The following is a 17,515-nucleotide window of genomic DNA, read 5'->3' on the forward strand; positions in this document are numbered from 1 at the left end:
AGACAGAGAGCGAGAGAGAGAGAGAGAGAGAGAGAGAGAGAGAATTTTTTTTTGAATTTTCAAAACCTCTTTATTTACTTAACACAATCCGTAAGTACAAAGACTTTGCATTTTCAGAATGGAAACAAAATATTAATTAATTAAAATAAAAACAAATTAATAAATAAACAACAACAAAAGCAAAACATGCTTTAACTCAAAACGAGTCCAAAGATCAACTCATGCTCTATAACAGAACATAAAACATTTTTAAGGCTCCATATGTTAGAGAACTCTGGCCTTAACCATTCTAACAAATAAAGTGGCTGCATCAACATCCAGAGAGTTTTCTAATTTATTCCTTCGACTGAGGTAGATCGCCATTTTAGCTTGGCCCAAAATAAAATTAATCAATTAAAATTTTAATCTCTTCTTCTGTAGGTAAGGGCACCCTAAAATGAACATTTCCTTAGAAAAAGTGTTTCCAAGCATCGTGAACATTCGCTGCAGCAGCTGAAACAAGGAGTCCAGTCTGCCACAGTCCATGAAGCAGTGAAACACAGTTTCTCTCTGCGGGCAGAAAGGACACTTCTTGTTTACATTTGGGTTAATTACAGAAATAAAAGCGTTTACAGCTACGATCCCGTGGAGAATTCTCCACTGCAGATCTCCAGCTCTTTTGGTTATCTGTGGTTTATATAGTGCTCTCCACGCAGGTCTGACCTCATCATTGAGCCCTAGATGAGCTCTCCAAGGGGTGTCAGTCCGACCGCTGAGCTTGTCCTTGTTCAGAACCTGAACCAACAGTTTGTACATGGTTTTTCCTTTCATATCATTTAGCCTGTTAGGTGGAGTGTTGCTGGACTCCAGCAGTCGACCAGTGCAGTTTTTAAAATCAGGAACAAGTGTCAGTGCAGGGAAGGAATCATCATTTTTTGGCTGACGGTGTCCGTTACAGTGAGCTGTTAGTAAAGACAGTTCAGTCTGTGTTAGCTCACATCTCCAGGTGTTGAGCAGGTGAGTTATGAACCTGACAGACCTGACTCCCACACAAGAGGCCAGAGCTGCAGCGTTGTTCAGACCTGGTCCACATAGTTGCACCACGTGTCCCAGCGTGATGACCCCCGCCGAGCGAAGCAGCTGCTGCACAGAAGGTCCCGCTGTGCGCTCTACGTTGAAGCGGGTCTCGTGCACCACTGGCTCTTTCAAAAGCCAAAACAAGGAAACACAGTTGGCCAGATTCTGCTTGATGAACAATCCCCACACTGTAAACAGTCCATTATAAAACTGTGGAAGGTTGCACAGTTTGTGAGCACTCAGGTCCATCAGGAACAGAGGCGCAGCGAGACCCAACCCTCCAGCCCGTCTTAGTATGGCTTGGGCTATGGGCCTCCAGACGAGGTCTGCTGGACCGGCGAGGAGCCTCTGGATGAAGCGAAGTCGGAAAGCAGCGCCCCTGCTGGCCAGGTGGATGAGCCCCTGTCCTCCGTCCTCCTTGGGCAGAAACAGCACACTCTGTGGGACCCAGTGCAGACGGTCCCAGAAGAAGTTGATCAACAAAGCTTGTATCCTGGCCAGGAGACGCGCTGGGGGGTCCACACATGCCAGTCAGTGCCACAGCATGGAAGATACCAAATTGTTTATTACTAAAACCTGTCCTTTAAAGGACATGTGTGGTAAAATCCAATTCCACCTTTTTAGTCGTCCCTCGACCATCTCTAAAACATTGTCATGTTTGACATTTTATAGTCCGTGCAGAGCAGAGCTACTGGCCGCCAGTTCTTTATTTGCTGTAGATCCCCTTTCTTGGGGAGGAGTGTGAGGACCGCCCTCCTGCAGCTCAGTGGTAAACGCCCTTTGTTAAAACTGTCTCTGAGAACAAGCAGCAAGTCTTGGCCGATCACAGGCCAGAAAGCCTTGTAGAAATCTGCAGGAAGACCATCAATCCCTGGAGCTTTTCCACTATCCAGGCTCTGCAGCGCCGCAGCTAGCTCGTCTGCAGAGATCTGTGCGTCCAGCTCAGCGTTGGCCTCCATGGGAACCTTGGGTGGACTCTCATGGAAGGACTGCGCCACCTCTGGTCTCTCCTGGAACTCCTTCTTGAAGAGCTCCTTGTAGAAGGCGACTGCACAGCTCCGTATCTCTCCCGACTCCTGCAGCAGCTGCCCAGTGTCGGACCGCAGGGAATGCGTGAGTCTTTTTTGTCCATTGTTCTGTTCAAGGCCAAAGAAAAAGTGAGAGGGAGCATCCATTTTAGCCACATACTGGAAACGGGAACGAACCAGAGCTCCTTGAGCAGAGAAACCCAGCAAGTCTGACAGAGCTGATTTTTTCCTTTTGAGAACTTTAATATGTTCTCCTTCTCCTGTGGAAGCTGCTAAATCCTGCAGCGCCACTATTTCTCTCTCCAGAGCTCTCATAGACCTGGTCATGTCCCTTGTGACATTGAGAGTGTAGGCACAGATGTTTTATTTTACCCTTCCCTGTATCCCACTACTGCTGTAATGAAGTGTATAGAGATTTTGTCTCTGTATAGTTCTTCCAAAACAAAGTGAAAGCATTCCTAAAAACAGTATCAGATAGCATGGCTACACTGAAATGCCAATAGGCACTGCTACATTTAACATTCTTGACAAAAATAGAAACCTGAACAAGAGAGTGATCTGAAACACCTACTGGGTGTATAGAGCAACTCTGAAGCACATTGGTCTGATGTACAGTAAACTCTATCAAGCCTGGCCATGGATAGAGAGTTATCTCTGGCATGGACCCAAGTGTATTGCCGCTGTGTAGAGTGAAAATGCCTCCAAGTGTCACATAAATTGTTTTCCTCAATTAATTTGATTAGACAGCCCTTGGAGGCTCCATGTGGTTCTGGATGGCTCCTGTCTAGAGTTGCATTTGCAGTACAGTTAAAATCACCACCCAGGAACAAGTAACCTTCCCCACTGCAGTTGTTGACAACAGTATTTAAAATGTCTAAAAAAAAACACTCTTTCTGTGCCTACGGTGGGAGCATAAACATTAATGAAGGTCATTTTTACACTTTCGAACACAGCTTGTATTTTCAACAAGCGACCTTCAATAATGTTTTCAGTGACACTAGAACTGGGTAAAAAAACCTCTAGAAAACAGGACAGCAACTCCTCCACTGCTACTGCTCTTATGGCTGAGGATGACTTCTCCATCCCACCCCCTTCTCCATGCAGGCTCATTCTCAGCTGTGCGTTTCTTGCAGGAAAACTACATCTAGTTTTCTACCTGTGAACAAACTGAAAAGAGCAGCTCTCTTTACTTCCTCTCTGGCACCATTAATGTTTAAAGAGCCCAGCTTGATGTCACACATTGTGAAGGAAAGGCTGCAACCAAACAAGGCCGAGAGGAACACGCAGAAAAAGGAGGACAACAGTAAAAACTAATTCATGAGCAATTTGTGACCGAACTTTTACCACCAGGTTTTGAGGCGAAACACCTCTTGGTCAATGAACGCCTGCTGGCCAGGGCATCCTGCATTTTTTGAGAAAAATTTAACAGAGTCAAGGAACAGCTGTAGATCTGGGAAATATTCCTCCACTTTAACTAGTCTCATGCCTTTTGTTTCTTGTAAAAACGAGCAGATTCTGCTGAAGGAGTAAACACTCTGCACCTCCAGCTGTGAGCTCCCTGTGACATCACCTCCACTGTCCTGTGCAGTGGCGTGCACAGACTTTTTGAAGGGCATGGGTGAAAAGAAGGGCACTATAGCACGCGTTTTGGCTCCCAAGAGGGCACTTTAGCGCGTGTTTTGGCTCCCAAGAGGGCACTTTAGCGCATGTTTTGGCTCCCAGGAGGGCAGTTTATCATGTTTTAACCAGCCAAGGGGGCAGTTTAGTGTGTTTTGCCAACCAAGAGGGCACTTTGGCACGCTTTTTTGGCTCCCAAGAGGACACTTTAGCGCACATTTTGGCTCCCAGGAGGGCACTTTAGCACGTGTTTTGGCTCCCAAGAGGGCAGTTTATCATGTTTTGGGCAGTTTAGTGTGTTTTGCCAACCAAGAGGGCACTTGGGCACACTTTTTTGGCTCCCAGGAGGGCACTTTAGCGCATATTTTGGCTCCCAGGAGGGCACTTTAGCGTGCGTTTGTCAACAATTGCCCCCCCCCCCTTTGTGCACATCACTGGTCCTGTGTGCTCACCAGACTGTCCTCTGGCTGAGAGGAGGAGCACGCAGGGGTTGTCTTTGATACCTTAGACACCTGCTCACTGTTTGGTTTACTTTCTGGATTTTTTCTTTTGATTAGCAGTTTAGAAACATCATCATCATTCATAACTTCTTCCTCATACAACACAGACTCCGCCACTCGGGTCGCGGTGTGACCAATATTTACATGCAGCTCTGATACTGTCTGCTCACCCTCCTGACTCATCGGACCCTGCATGACCTAGCCTTCCCGATCACTGTCAGCCCTGTTTTTCCTCTGAGTATCCTGCGTGTTCCTCTGCGGCTCGGCCGGCACAGAGGCTCCGCCGCCGGCCGGCTTCCTCCGGCTGTCTCCGGACACGAGCGGATCAAATGCCCTTCAGCTCCACAGCCAAAACACTTCATTGTGTCCGAGGACACATGCACATTGTAATCATAATCATCGATCCTAAATCTGAAAACCAAATTCAGCTCCTCGTCACTTTTTTTAAGGACCATGAAAACTTGTCTCCTGAAAGACACGACATGCTTAAGATGAGGAGACTTGCAGCTGATGGGGATCATCAGACACCAGCTGTCCGTGCCTCGCCAGCTCTTTTTCTAATAGCTCATTCTTCAGAAAAGGGGGAACATTAGAGATAATGACTTTTTTTGCAGGGTTAACTAGTGATGACACAGGAGTGAAAGTACCTTTTAAAACTATCCCGCTCTCCAGCAACTGATTCACTTTGTCTGTGCTGTCCAGAAAAACCACCACCGCGCTGTTCATTCTGGACGCAGATTTAACACTTTCATAACCCACCACTTCACCTACAGCCAGGCTGCACTCCTCCACGGAGCAGCCGACCGTCGGGGAAAGTTTGACGGCGTGTCGGCGCGTCAGCATGGTCAAGCCGGAGCTTCCAGCTGCAGCCATGCTGAGCAGCCGCGCTGCCTCCACAATCACACAAACTAAACTCCTCCAAACAACACACAACAACAACTACACTGACTGTTTCACAAGAGGAGAAAAAAAAAAAAAAGAGTCAGAAAACTCAAAATCTCAGCAACACACTCAGTTGCACTCCCAGCATGCACTCTGACAGAGAGAGAGAGAGAGAGAGAGAGAGAGAGAGAGAGAGAGAGAGACTGATCCATCAGATAAAGTTTACGCCTCAAAATCCAGCAGACGCACAGCAGAGAGGTAAGTTCATACACTGCGGTTGATTATGTTTTTTCTTTATTATTTTAAAGTCGGGAGCAAGGAGGAGAATGACGAGCGGGAGACTTTTTTTTCAGTTTAAAAACTGTTCAATCTAAGTAACATTACTATGTGAGGTAGCCAACTTTTAACATCACCTGAGTATTTCTGTGTTGTTCTACAGTTACTTTATTCTGAAACTCCACCAATGTTAAGTAGGGTACCTGAGTTTTTTACTTTGACTTTTTATGACAGCTATAGTTGTCAATATTACTTTAAAGTTAAGATGTTAAAAATATATGAAAAGAATATAAAGTTGTTTAACAGTAAACTAATTTACCCAGCAGGATTAATATAGACTGACAGGTGGACGGCAGGTGTAGTTAGGTGAACATTCCTTCCTTTCTTGATGTCTTCATGATTTCATTCCCATGAAACTTGTGAACTCCAGGTTCTTAACTCTGAGTCTAGCTGCATACCACCTTCACAGGCTGTATAACAAGTATGACATCTGCTTTTACAAAGCTGAAGACCCATCATGCTGGTTTTACAAGAAATGTCACGCACTGGGCAAGAAAATCTACCTTCCAAGAGAACTGGACCTCACGTAGCGGGTAGGGGTGTGCCAAAATATCGATACTACGATATATCGCGATATTTCGTCTTGAGGTACGTTATCAATACACTGGTGCCAAATATCGATATTACAAAATGTAAAAAAAAAAATAACATTTTTTTTTTTTGGCCCACCACCACCACCCCTCTTCGGAGGACAGCTTTATCTTTATTCAAACATAGGTATACAACCAAATAAAATTTAAAAAATGGTTTAAGTATCTCTGAAACCCACACATATAGATATTTAATGATAGTTGTAGTCAGTGTGTGTGTTAAGAAGAGACACTGTGCAATATGCTCTTTGTTTACTTGGCTGTCATTCATGTGAAATTGATTGACAATGTTTTGTCATTCCTGTGAAATGGATTCAGTGCAGTCAATAAATTCTGAATTTCTTCAGTGACACAGATATCGTGATGTATCGTGGATGAAATTTCTTGCAATATATCGATTATTGCAGAATCGCTGTATCGTGATATTATCGTTATCGTGGGCAAAATATCGTGATAGTATCGTATCGCGAGGTACCTGGCGATACCCAGCCCTAGTAGCACAAATATGCTCTTTGTTTACTTGGCTGTCATTCATGTGAAATTGATTGACAATGTTTTGTCATTCCTGTGAAATGGATTCAGTGCAGTCAATAAATTCTGAATTTCTTCAGTGACACAGATATCGTGATGTATCGTGGATGAAATTTCTTGCAATATATCGATTATTGCAGAATCGCTGTATCGTGATATTATCGTTATCGTGGGCAAAATATCGTGATAGTATCGTATCGCGAGGTACCTGGCGATACCCAGCCCTAGTAGCGGGGGTAAGGGCTGAGTTTACTTCGGCATTTGTAAGTGAATGTCGAACCGAGAGCTGCAACATGTTTTGAGAGCAAAGTATGAGACAGCAGCTTATTCCATAGGCACATCCTTAAAATCCCATTGGAGAAGTCTGAACAGTTCGGGAGGACAGATTGATAGACTGGTTCTCTATAACCCTCACCTTCACTGGGCTAGTTAGCCGGCCAACCAAGCTCAATTTTTCCCACAAAAATTAAGTTTTTGTTATGGAAGCACTGCGCAACCAAAACAGGAAGAGACATTGTTTTTACCTGGTCGTATCCCCAGGTAACAGTGGAGCAACTGGAGTAACTGCAGAAAATCACAGAGCATAGGAGAGAACCCAGCTGTTAGAGTAGGCAAAGAAGGGGAAGAGGCAGGCGTTCACTCAGTGGAGAGCAGCAGTCTTGTGTCAAAGTCTGTTCCCTTGCTTGTTGTGGAATTTCGTCTCGCTCGACCATTCAGGAGAGATGAAGAAGACTCAGAGACACCGATGACTTACGTTGAGATAGTTTATAGAACATGGCCATGAAGGAGCAACATAACATCACGTCTGTCTGCACAGAGTGTTGCCATGATAATCCTAACAAGTCTTCCCAAGTGTCCAAATTATATATTACAGTTTCAGGAGCAGTGCTTCGATTCATGGTTATCTGTTTAATAACATAGCAAGGGGGGTGATGCAGAACCTCTCCCCTGTAGCCAGAGGACTCAGAGGTAAAATAGGTCAGAAACCTATCACTTGTTCTGTAAACATAGATAGATCGAAGGCCTCCTTCCACTTGGTAATTGCACATTTTTGGCAGAAGCTCCTATGTGATCAAATAACCCTAAACACGGGTGAAACACATTGGTGCCGTTTACTTAAGACAGGCATGACTCAGATTATCATTTAAACGGTCACAAATGCTGCAACAAATAAAGTGGCAGAGGAGGGATCGCAAAAACTAACTCTACTGAAAAGATACAGCATGTGGATAAAAAGCTATAATTCACACTATGGGTAAAGTAAATATTATCTTAATGGTTATGTTAAAGTCACTAGTAAAAAAAAAGAGGCTGTGGCAGATGTCAGTGAATGTCACTAGTACTTTTTCTTATCTCACTGTAAGCTTAGGAAATCAGGAAAGTCTTTCACTCCCACAAGTAGGTGGGAAGTACGGTAAGTTGGTCACATGTTTTTTTCCACTCCTCAGTTGCTTAAATTTGGCAACTGAAATATGTTCCTGCTTGTCTTAACATGCAATTAATGCAGACAGACGGACCATCAGTCAGTGCACGATGAGCCTCAATGTCCCAGGACTGGTGTCGATGGTGTTCTTCTACCTGCTGGTGCTTGGCACCGGCATCTGGGCCTCCATGAAGTCCAAGCGGATGAAGAAGAGCAGCCAGGCAGACCAGACGGAGGTCAGTCTGCTGGGCAACAGAGGGATCAGCCTTGCGGTGGGAGTCTTCACCATGACAGGTTTGTTTCCTCTTGCCATCCACACTGTTACTGCTGTGTCACTTAATGATTTCCAACACTATGGGTTGGGAAAAGAGAAGTAGAATAACTAATTTGGGTTGCACCCTCGAATACCACTGTGAAGTGTATGAAGATGTTTTTTTTATGTCAAGCTGTCGCAACATTGACTAAAACCAGTTGGTAAAAAAACTTAATAGGGCCCGAGAAGGTCTCGACCTGCTAGGTACTTTTGTAGTGACGACTTTTTTGTCCCAAATTATTGCCTTTTTCACTGCCTAACCATACCCCAAAACTCACTAAACTTGAAACATATGTCACACCTGCCGAAAAATTTTACAATCTATTGTTGTCCTGAATTTCCACCACTGGGTGGCGCTATAATCAAGGAAAGTGCATTTTTGCTTATAACTCCCATACTTCATCGCACATTCAGAAACCTTATATCCACTCATTAATTGACATGGGCTGAATCTCGTCATATAGGCCACACCAATTTCTGCCTGCCCTTTTTTTTCGAATTCTTCCTAGGCAATTTCACCAATTTGCACGAAACTTTGCACACAGCATCTGTGGACGCTTGTGACTAAAAGTTATTAAAAGAATTTTGATATTCCAAAGAATACTCAAGTTCTTAAATAACAACTTCCTGCACATCTGGGTCAAAACAGGAAGTGTTGCCAGTGTTGGGAAAGTTCACTTTCTACATGAACTAGTTCAAAGTTCACTTCACAAACTTTAAAATGAACTAGTTCAGTTCATAGTTCATAATTCAAAATTTTGAACTAAGTTCACAGTTCCAAAAATGAACTAGTTCAGTTCATAGTTCATAATTCAAAATTTTGAACTAAGTTCACAGTTCCAAAAATGAACTAGTTCAGAGTTCTTTTTTTTCAATATGTTGGTGTGAGCTATTATTTTTCTAAATTATTGCCACAGCCCATATAGAACCATGGACAGCTATTATTTCATCAGTTTTAACACTGAAACTGCAGCTCTCCCACAATATTCTGCAAAACCAGGTTGTCCAGCTGCAGCTGGGAGATCAAGAAAATGGAGCTGCTACTGTACACCGTTAATGCAATTTGGGTGGTAGAGGATCTGTTTTGGCTCGCCGTTGCCATGTCTTTTGATTTTTTATTCACTTGCACATACCTTGAAAGGCTCGCTCGGTGCTTTAGTTCAATGTGCCGTTTCATGTTTGTGGTACAGGATAGAGTTCAAATTAAAAATAAAATACATAAATAAGTAAATAAATAAATAATTTTAAAAAAGAAGAAGAAGAAAGGGAAAAATAAAATAATAAATAAATAGATAGTTCAAACAGTGGCTTCAGGAAAAACTTTTCATTATGACTCAGTAAGGAATGACTTTTTTTGTTATTTAACAAAATCAGAGATTTAAGCAAAGAGCTCAAGTCCAGGAGAAAAGGAGCAAATTTAGGTAGTGATTTTGCAAATTTTTGTTTGTGAATAAAACATTTTGCATAGGATAACAAAGTTCATCATGTGTTCAAGAGCATTATCTTCTGGGTTAACAGCAAATAACATGTTTACTTTACTTTTTAGATATATCATAATAAAAAAAACAGATGTGTAGCCTTCATTTGTTTTTGCCTCCATGCTTAGCACATTGATGAGGCATGGCGGTGCGACTCTGTGGTGGGTGGTGCTGCCAGTGTTCTGTCCGTTCAGGACAAATTAATCTGTTCGTTTGGTAATGCCACACTGCATGTTTGGTATGCAGCTGTTTCTGTCTAAGTCTGTCTGTCTTAAGTTTCGTTTTGATCGAAAGTAAAGCGAGTTGCACCAACCTCTCGGCCAGCGTCCTTTTTATACACAACAGCTAGATTGGGTGTTTTCCCGCTACATATTAAAGCCTTCATGGTGTGTTTTAGCCGGTTTTTGTCTTGAAGGCTCGATGGAAATCACGGACAGATAAGAGATGCGTAAACAATATTCAGGCAATTGGGCTAGGTAAGCGCCACGCCCCGACAACAGCATGTCCCGACATGTGTGGACTGCGAGGGCCAGTTCAACGCTGCTTGCAGTTTTAATTCTATATGTATCCTTTATTTTTCACCCCTTTAGTACCTTTTTGTTTTGTTTCTCCTTTATTTAAAGATGGACCTCTCGCATTTAGAACGCTAATTTTCAGGTTTATAATTTTTACATTGCTGCAGCATTATATCCCAACTCTATCTCCTCAAGGCCCGTCCTCCTGACTACCTCTGATTGCTCAGCTCACACATTCCAGACCCAGGACCTTGAACAACAACAGGGCAGCTGTGCTTCCTCAATTCTCACTTTCCAAACTACCCGTGTGACACTGAAAATGTGTGATATGGTGACGTAGTGTGCACAAGAACCTAGAACACGCTGTAGGAGTGGGGAAAAAAAACTGAAAAGGCATGTGTGGGGCGCCGTTTACCTCAGTTGGTAGAGCGAGCGTCCTGTGTGCTGAGGCTCTGCAGTGGACCCGGGTTTGACTCCCAGCCTGGGTCCCTTTGCTGCGTGTCACTCCCCCTCTCTCTCCCTGTTTCTTGTCACCCTCTTCAGCCCTTCTGTCAATAAAGCCATGCATATGCTTCCTGCAGCTACATGGGTTGGAGGAGGCTTCATCGTTGGTGTGACAGAGGTGGTGTACAATCCAACCATGGGACTGACCTGGGCTGTCATGCCATTAGGAAGCGCTCTGTCTTTAGTGGCTGGTAAGACAGTTTTTTTGTTTATTTCTCACTAACATATAACATATTACAATTTTTCAGTCTCAGTCGATGTGACTTCACAGCTGGACAAAATATCAACATATCAATATCAATATTAGCGTCTGTGTGTGTGTGTGTGGTCTGTGAAATAACAAAATAGAACAATCATTAACATCAGGCTGCTTCAATGATGACGCCACAAAAGGTTGATGAGATTTTTGAATTGGATTATGGATTACTGCAGAAAATAATCTCTGTGGCAAATACACGTTTATGATACTTACACGTTTTATTCAGAAAAATGATGCTTGAATGTGTTAAAGGTATGCAATATCAAATTGGTGTTCCTCTTTAAACAGACAAAATGAAGGAGTACATGCAGTGCCACAGATCTGTCTCCCTCTGTGTGATTTGATTAAGGTGGGCTCTTCTTCGCCAAGAGAATGAGAGACAAAAAATATGTGACGATGATGGACCCCTTCCAGATCAAGTATGGAAATCTGATAAGCGGAGTTCTGTCTGTGGCGCTGCTGATATCTGACATAATCTGGGTTACAGCCACTCTCATTGGTTTAGGTAAGCGACACTGATACAGGTTTTCTCACATTCTTCTTCCATTTGCAATAATAAATTATGAACCATCTCTCATTGTGCCTAATTACCATGAACTTGTTATTTGTTTGCTTGAACATAGGGGCGTTGATGTAGGTTTTCTTTTAGGTTTTCTTTTTTTTTTTCCCAATTTTTATGTTTACTGATTGCAATGTGACAAGCATGTGGTGAGTTATTGAAACATGTCATGAAACCTGCCTTTCACTCGCGAATCTCAGCTGCAGGCATTGTGTTTTTGTGACAGAATAATAATTCCAGGCAGGGACGTGCACATGATTATAGAGGGGCAGGGGCTCAAAGTCAGAAAAGGGCAGTATAGCCTTAATAACACAACATGTAGATTAATTTAAAATTAATAAACTAAGTACTTAAAGAAAGCTAACTACATTACGGAGCCCTTGAGGTGACATGGATGGGGGTTTCTTATCTCTTCTTATCTATGCAGTGCATTGTGGTGTTAACTCAACAATGATGGGGCGCTGGAATCATGAACAAGTGCCGTTTACGTCAACAACTTCTATTGTAACATTGTTCTCAGTAGCACTGTCGTATCGTACATAGTCACCATCTTATTGCACTCTGACCTCTCTACGTACAGCGTGTTAACTATGACCTGTTTTATACAACAACACCCCTTGTGGTATAAAGAGCTATAGTATAACTGTCGTGTATATAATAACAGAACACAACAAGCGTGAGAGAATGTGGTCTATGTGAGAATGTCGTGGAAAATGTAAGGTATTTTAGTAAATTTAGGTTTTCTGTCACAACTTTCACATGAATATGATACTATATGCACCTGCATCCATTGTTAATCGTTTGTCCTGATTGCCAGTTGTCACTGCTGCAATGTTATTTAATGAATTAATTATAACCAAACTACTATTACCTTGACAACTACTCCCTCATCATGGCTAGCATAACAGCTATTAAAACAGCTATTATAATAGCTATTAAAACACCTGGACACTCATCGTGGATCATTAAAATACCTATTACATATACCTCTTACCGTTACACAATAACAATAAGACACTTTATTAACTTTTATCAATTAATAACTCATTTAAAATTTTGAGATGGTCTCGATTAACAATGCTAATAATAAAAAAAACGTAACATAAACATATACACAACATCAAGATTGATTTTCATTCATTTACACTGACATTAATTTATATATGCAGTATATCCCGTGTGTGTGTGTGTGTGTGTGTGTGTGTGTTGTCACTCACCGTCCCTCAGGTTGTGGCATGTTGATATATATTGGGCAGCAAGAAATTCCCTGTTTCCTTCTCCTTGGAGTATTTTTTGATTTTGATTGGTTATTCAGATCTTTGAAATCTAAGATTATAGAGCTGAATTTGTCAAAATAAATGTGAATTTTTTACATTTATTTTGGCTTCTCTCTCTCTCTCTTTTGCCCCTCGAGCGTTTTTATACCACCATTTTTTTTTTGTTTTTTTTTACATCACTTTGCACAACAGGAATTTATTTATTCATTAAAATTTTGAACTGTGCACTTTTTAAGATGGGGCAAAAAGGGCAGGGGCTCAAGCACCCCTTGGGCCCTATGTGTGCACGTGCCTGATTCCAGGACACATGTTTCCATACCTTGATGACGTGACAGGATAGAAAAACATGTTGTTATGCTGTGAACCTGTCACTTGTCAAATAGTTTACTGCTGTTGTACTTAATCTGAAAACACGCTTGAATCACCTCAGTTTATCAGCTTGTTGGACTGTGGTTCAAGTATTTTACATTCCAGTTTTAGAAACTGACACTTAACCCTGACTACCACCATAATCTGTTGTTTTAATGAACGGAAGTTAAAATCGTCTATCAAAACTTCAATCATACTGATGAGCATAGTGGATTTTATGGTAAACAGAATGAGAAATTATTCTGAAATAGTGTTAGATGTATTTAGTTTGTACATGAGCTTAACTTCACAGGTGCAACTATGAGTGTGATCCTGGATCTGCCCTACACCATTTGTATTTGGATCTCTGCTGCTGTAGCCATCGTCTACACACTGATGGGAGGCCTCTACTCTGTGGCCTACACAGACGTCATACAGCTGACCCTCATATTCATTAGTTTGGTGAGTTCTTATATCAAAAATAATTTCTTCCACAATGAGGAACTATCCAGTGAATATGCACATTTCAAAATGTGTACGTTTGTGGTTCATTGTCTTTTTCTGCAGTGGTTATGTGTCCCCTTCATCCTGATGTACCAACACTCAGCTGACATCACCAAGACTGCTTTCAACTTCACCTACCAGGCCCCCTGGATCGGTTCAGTGGATGGAGACACAGCGTGGAGGTGGATTGATAATTTCTTGTTATTGGTAAGGACTACATTCAGTAGCTGTGTAAAGTTCCTTGGTTCATATACAGGCAGTCACTGATGACTCATTTTGAAACTGCATTGGTTTGCCATGTGACGCGGAAAAACTTGTCCTTACTTGATGTGCGCTAGTGAAGCAATAGTTGCATTTAACTGGTTTTGTGGAGGTGCCTCAATGTGACTGAAAGCAGTAACATTATAGATCTGTAGGGGTTGCTCATACAACACATTTCCAACAATCATTATTTAAATCACAAAGAATGAATTTCTTTCAAAGTAATAACAATGTCTTTACGTTAATGATACTAGCAGGCTCAAAGAAACATGTTTCGCAAAAAACAAACAAACAGTAGAACTGTGTCTTATGTTTTGCCTCCAGTCCCTTTTGTGTCTCTTCTGTCTTTTCAGTGTCCCTCCTCTGTGTTCTTCTCTCTGTTTTCCCCTACCTTCTTGTTGCATGTTTGTCTCAGTATGTCTGTCAGTGTTGTCTTATCCTGACCTGTTTTCTGCTCGTCAGCCAGGCTCCACTCACCTGTCCTGGTCCCTCTCCTCTCACCTCACCTGTTTCTCGTCTTGTCATTAGTGTGTGTATATATAGTCTTTGTGATCCCTGTTGTGTTTGTCAGTTCATTGTGTGTGTGATGCCCCCCGTGAAGTTTCCTGTGTTTTCTCTTGTGTTCTGTATGTCATCTTTGTAACTTTGGCTTCTGTTTTTTTCTGTGTTGATTTGAACCTTGCTTTTGGTTGTGCTTTGCCTTTTGTCCTTTTTGAGTCTAGCTCCCTTGTTTTTTTTGTACTCATTCAGCTTTAAGTAAAATAAAGCTTGCCTTTTGTTCCCCCATATGTTGCCCCCTGTGTATGATCTGCGTCTGGGTCCTCAATTATAACCTCGACCCTAACAAGAACATTCCTTTCTCTTCCTTCCCAGTCTCTAGGTAATCTGGGATATCAGACCTTCCACCAGAGGACCCTGTCAGCTTCCTCATCATTCACAGCCAGGATCAGCTGCTTTATTGCAGCTCCCCTCCTCCTCGTATTCGGAATCCCATCTGTCCTGATTGGAGCTGTTGCGGCATCAACAGGTACAGTGATTGAAATAAAAAGAAAAACTGGTAAGACCACATTTTTCATGTCACTTTTTTACATTTTTGGCATCAGATTGGAACATGACCACGTATGGATCCCCGTCCCCGTACGAGCGGGGTGAAGCCAGTCAGATTCTGCCCATTGCTCTGCAGCACTTCGCACCAAACTACATCTCCATCATCGGTATCGGAGCAATAGCCGCTGCGGTGATGTCATCTACGGACTCTGCTTTATTGTCCTCCGCCTCCATCTTCACATCCAATATCTATAAGAACATCCTGAGGACCAAGGTAAGAGGAGACCAGAGGAGAAGATCAGAATCATGTCAGTTTATTTTCTGTTTCAGTTTCAATGTTTTTTCCCCCTTGCAGGCATCAGATCGAGAGCTCCAGTGGGTGATCCGGGCCACCGTGGTGTTGGTGGGACTGGCTGGCACGTCACTCACCTTCTTACAGAACAGCATCATGGTTTTCTGGATCCTGGGCTCAGACATAACCTACACCATCATGTTCCCTCAACTCGTCTGTGTCCTCTTCTGTAACGTCTCCAATGGCTATGGCTCCATCATGGGCTTGTTAGTTGGACTGCTGATGAGAGTGCTGAGTGGCGAGCCATTGATAGGGTTGCCAGTCATTCTCCACTTCCCAGGTTGCACTCTTGAGGATGGTGTTTATGTCCAGCACTCTCCTGTTAGGACAATCTGCATGTTGTCCAACCTGGTTGCCACTTTGATGTTCTCCTACCTGGCTTCACTGCTCTTCAATAAAAGAGTGCTTCCTGAGAGGTGGGACGTTTATAAAGTGAAAACCCAAAAACCGACATTCAACTCGGTATCATTAAGAGAGAAGGAGAAACCTGAAGTTCAGAATGACACTGAAGCCATGTTGACCACAAATCTGCAGGACTGAAAAATGAATGGTTCAGTGAGATGTCTTGTGGGGAGCTACATTATCGTGTCTCTGTTTTTGTGTGCTGTACTTGTTATGCCCAGGAGCAAATTTGTTGTTGGGACCCACAGAAGAAGTAATTCACTGTGGATATCAAAACAGACTCTGAAATACAAGATGAGATTAATGGCAAGTGAATAATCGTATGATTAATGATAGATTTAAAAGGTTTTTATGAGAAATTATGTAGCTCAGAAATTGACTTATTTCCCTATTTGAGATGATATGGCTATATCCTCACTCCAGTCAGGGAACTCCCCGGGGCTGGACGGATTCCCAGCTGAATTATTTTAAGTAATGAAAGGCAAGATCAATCAACTACTACTGAGGGGTTTTCAATAAATCTGTTGAGAACTTCAAACTCCCAGACTCAATGTATATGACTAATATAACTCTAATACGAATGAAAAAATAAGAACCCAGAACTGTGCTCGTCATATCAGCCAATAAGGTTGCTTGGAGTGGACATGAAAATACCGTCTAAGGTACTAAAGTGTGTTATGACTCATATTGTAGATGCAGATCAGACTGGTTCTATAAAGGGCTGAATGTGCTATCATAATACAAGACGTTTATTTAACCATATACACTATTTTAATCATAGTTGAACCCCTGAAGCCAATGTCTCTATGGACGCTGAAAAAGCATTTGATCGAAATGGATGGATGGATGGATAGATAGAATAAAATGCATAAGTAGTTATGAAATAAAATACAAAATATTGAGGTAAATAAAGTGTTGAGGTAAGTGATCTGAAAGGTGCAAGAGAAAAAGCTGCCATAGTACAGTGTGTGTTTTGTGTTTTGTTATGTGAGCGTTGTAATGTCTGATGGCACCAGGTAGGTATGATTTACTGTGCCATTCCTTAAGACAGTGGGGTCGAATGAGTCTGTTGCTGAAGCTCCTCTTAAGCTTGTCCATAGTTTCGTGAAGTGGGTGAGAGACATGCTAATGGGAATGGGATGGGAAGATATGTTTAAATTTCTAAGGAGACTTGGCTTTCAGTCTTATTTTTTGGGCTGGGTTAAACAAAAAAGGTTAGGGTTATAATGCTGGAAATAATGCCTTTGGTCGGGAACTGTTGCTCTGAGCCTGATTTTGTTAAAATATTTCGCTGGGCTCCGGCAGGATCTTGGAATTAAAGTCACACAGAAGGTTAACCAACTGTATGCTGAAAATATTTATTTCTTCATATAACTTCTTAAAGAAAATATAGTGAGATGGAAGAATCTGCCCATATCCTTACTCGGCAGAATTAACCTTATCATGATGACGATTCTCCCTAAAATCACTTGTCCTGTGTCTATGCTTTTTGTAATCTTAAAAACAAATGATATCTGAGATATTAATAAAGCAATGTCAGATTTTATTTGGGCAGGCATAAAGTTAAATGGAGACCCTACAACTCATTAGGGAACAAGGTGTGTCCATCACCGAAAATGCAAATATATTGTATCGAAATTTAACAAGGAGTTTTGAAGTTGGATAGATTGGCATCATTGAAAACAGCTTGGTGTACACTACTTACAGTGGCAAAAGATCAAGAAAAATTCGGT

The 17,515-nt window shown here is 42.1% G+C and overlaps 1 protein-coding gene across 3 annotated transcripts; it reads left to right on the forward strand.

Moving 5' to 3' along the window:
- Positions 1 to 1,539: 1,539 nt before the first annotated feature.
- On the forward strand, positions 1,540 to 16,320 carry LOC115568417 (high-affinity choline transporter 1-like). 3 transcript variants are annotated; one of them, XM_030395685.1, is made up of 10 exons: positions 4,064 to 5,341; positions 5,864 to 5,952; positions 7,081 to 8,257; positions 10,851 to 10,964; positions 11,382 to 11,537; positions 13,530 to 13,678; positions 13,784 to 13,927; positions 14,855 to 15,008; positions 15,085 to 15,302; positions 15,384 to 15,920. In XM_030395685.1, the coding sequence occupies exons 3-10, from the start codon at positions 8,074 to 8,076 to the stop codon at positions 15,918 to 15,920; spliced, it is 1,656 nt and encodes a 551-aa protein (XP_030251545.1). In that variant the 5' UTR covers positions 4,064 to 5,341; positions 5,864 to 5,952; positions 7,081 to 8,073. The 3 variants fall into 3 exon arrangements, with proteins under 3 accessions (XP_030251543.1, XP_030251545.1, XP_030251544.1); XM_030395683.1 differs by lacking the exons at positions 4,064 to 5,341; positions 5,864 to 5,952 and adding an exon at positions 1,540 to 2,169 and having other exon boundaries at positions 8,048 to 8,257; positions 15,384 to 16,320; XM_030395684.1 differs by having other exon boundaries at positions 4,064 to 5,952.
- Positions 16,321 to 17,515: the final 1,195 nt, after the last annotated feature.

The sequence above is a fragment of the Sparus aurata genome, chromosome 18 (genome assembly GCF_900880675.1).
Source record: "Sparus aurata chromosome 18, fSpaAur1.1, whole genome shotgun sequence".
Taxonomy (NCBI): Eukaryota; Metazoa; Chordata; class Actinopteri; order Spariformes; family Sparidae; genus Sparus; species Sparus aurata.

Bases quoted from the DNA above. Each gene is read 5' to 3' on its own strand.
- LOC115568417 (XM_030395683.1), top strand. From the start codon at position 2,037: ATGGAAGGACTGCGCCACCTCTGGTCTCTCCTGGAACTCCTTCTTGAA. The intron at 2,170-8,047 runs GTGAGTCTTTTT...CAATTAATGCAG, and splicing joins TGTCGGACCGCAGGGAATGC to ACAGACGGACCATCAGTCAG. The intron at 15,303-15,383 runs GTAAGAGGAGAC...TCCCCCTTGCAG, and splicing joins AGAACATCCTGAGGACCAAG to GCATCAGATCGAGAGCTCCA.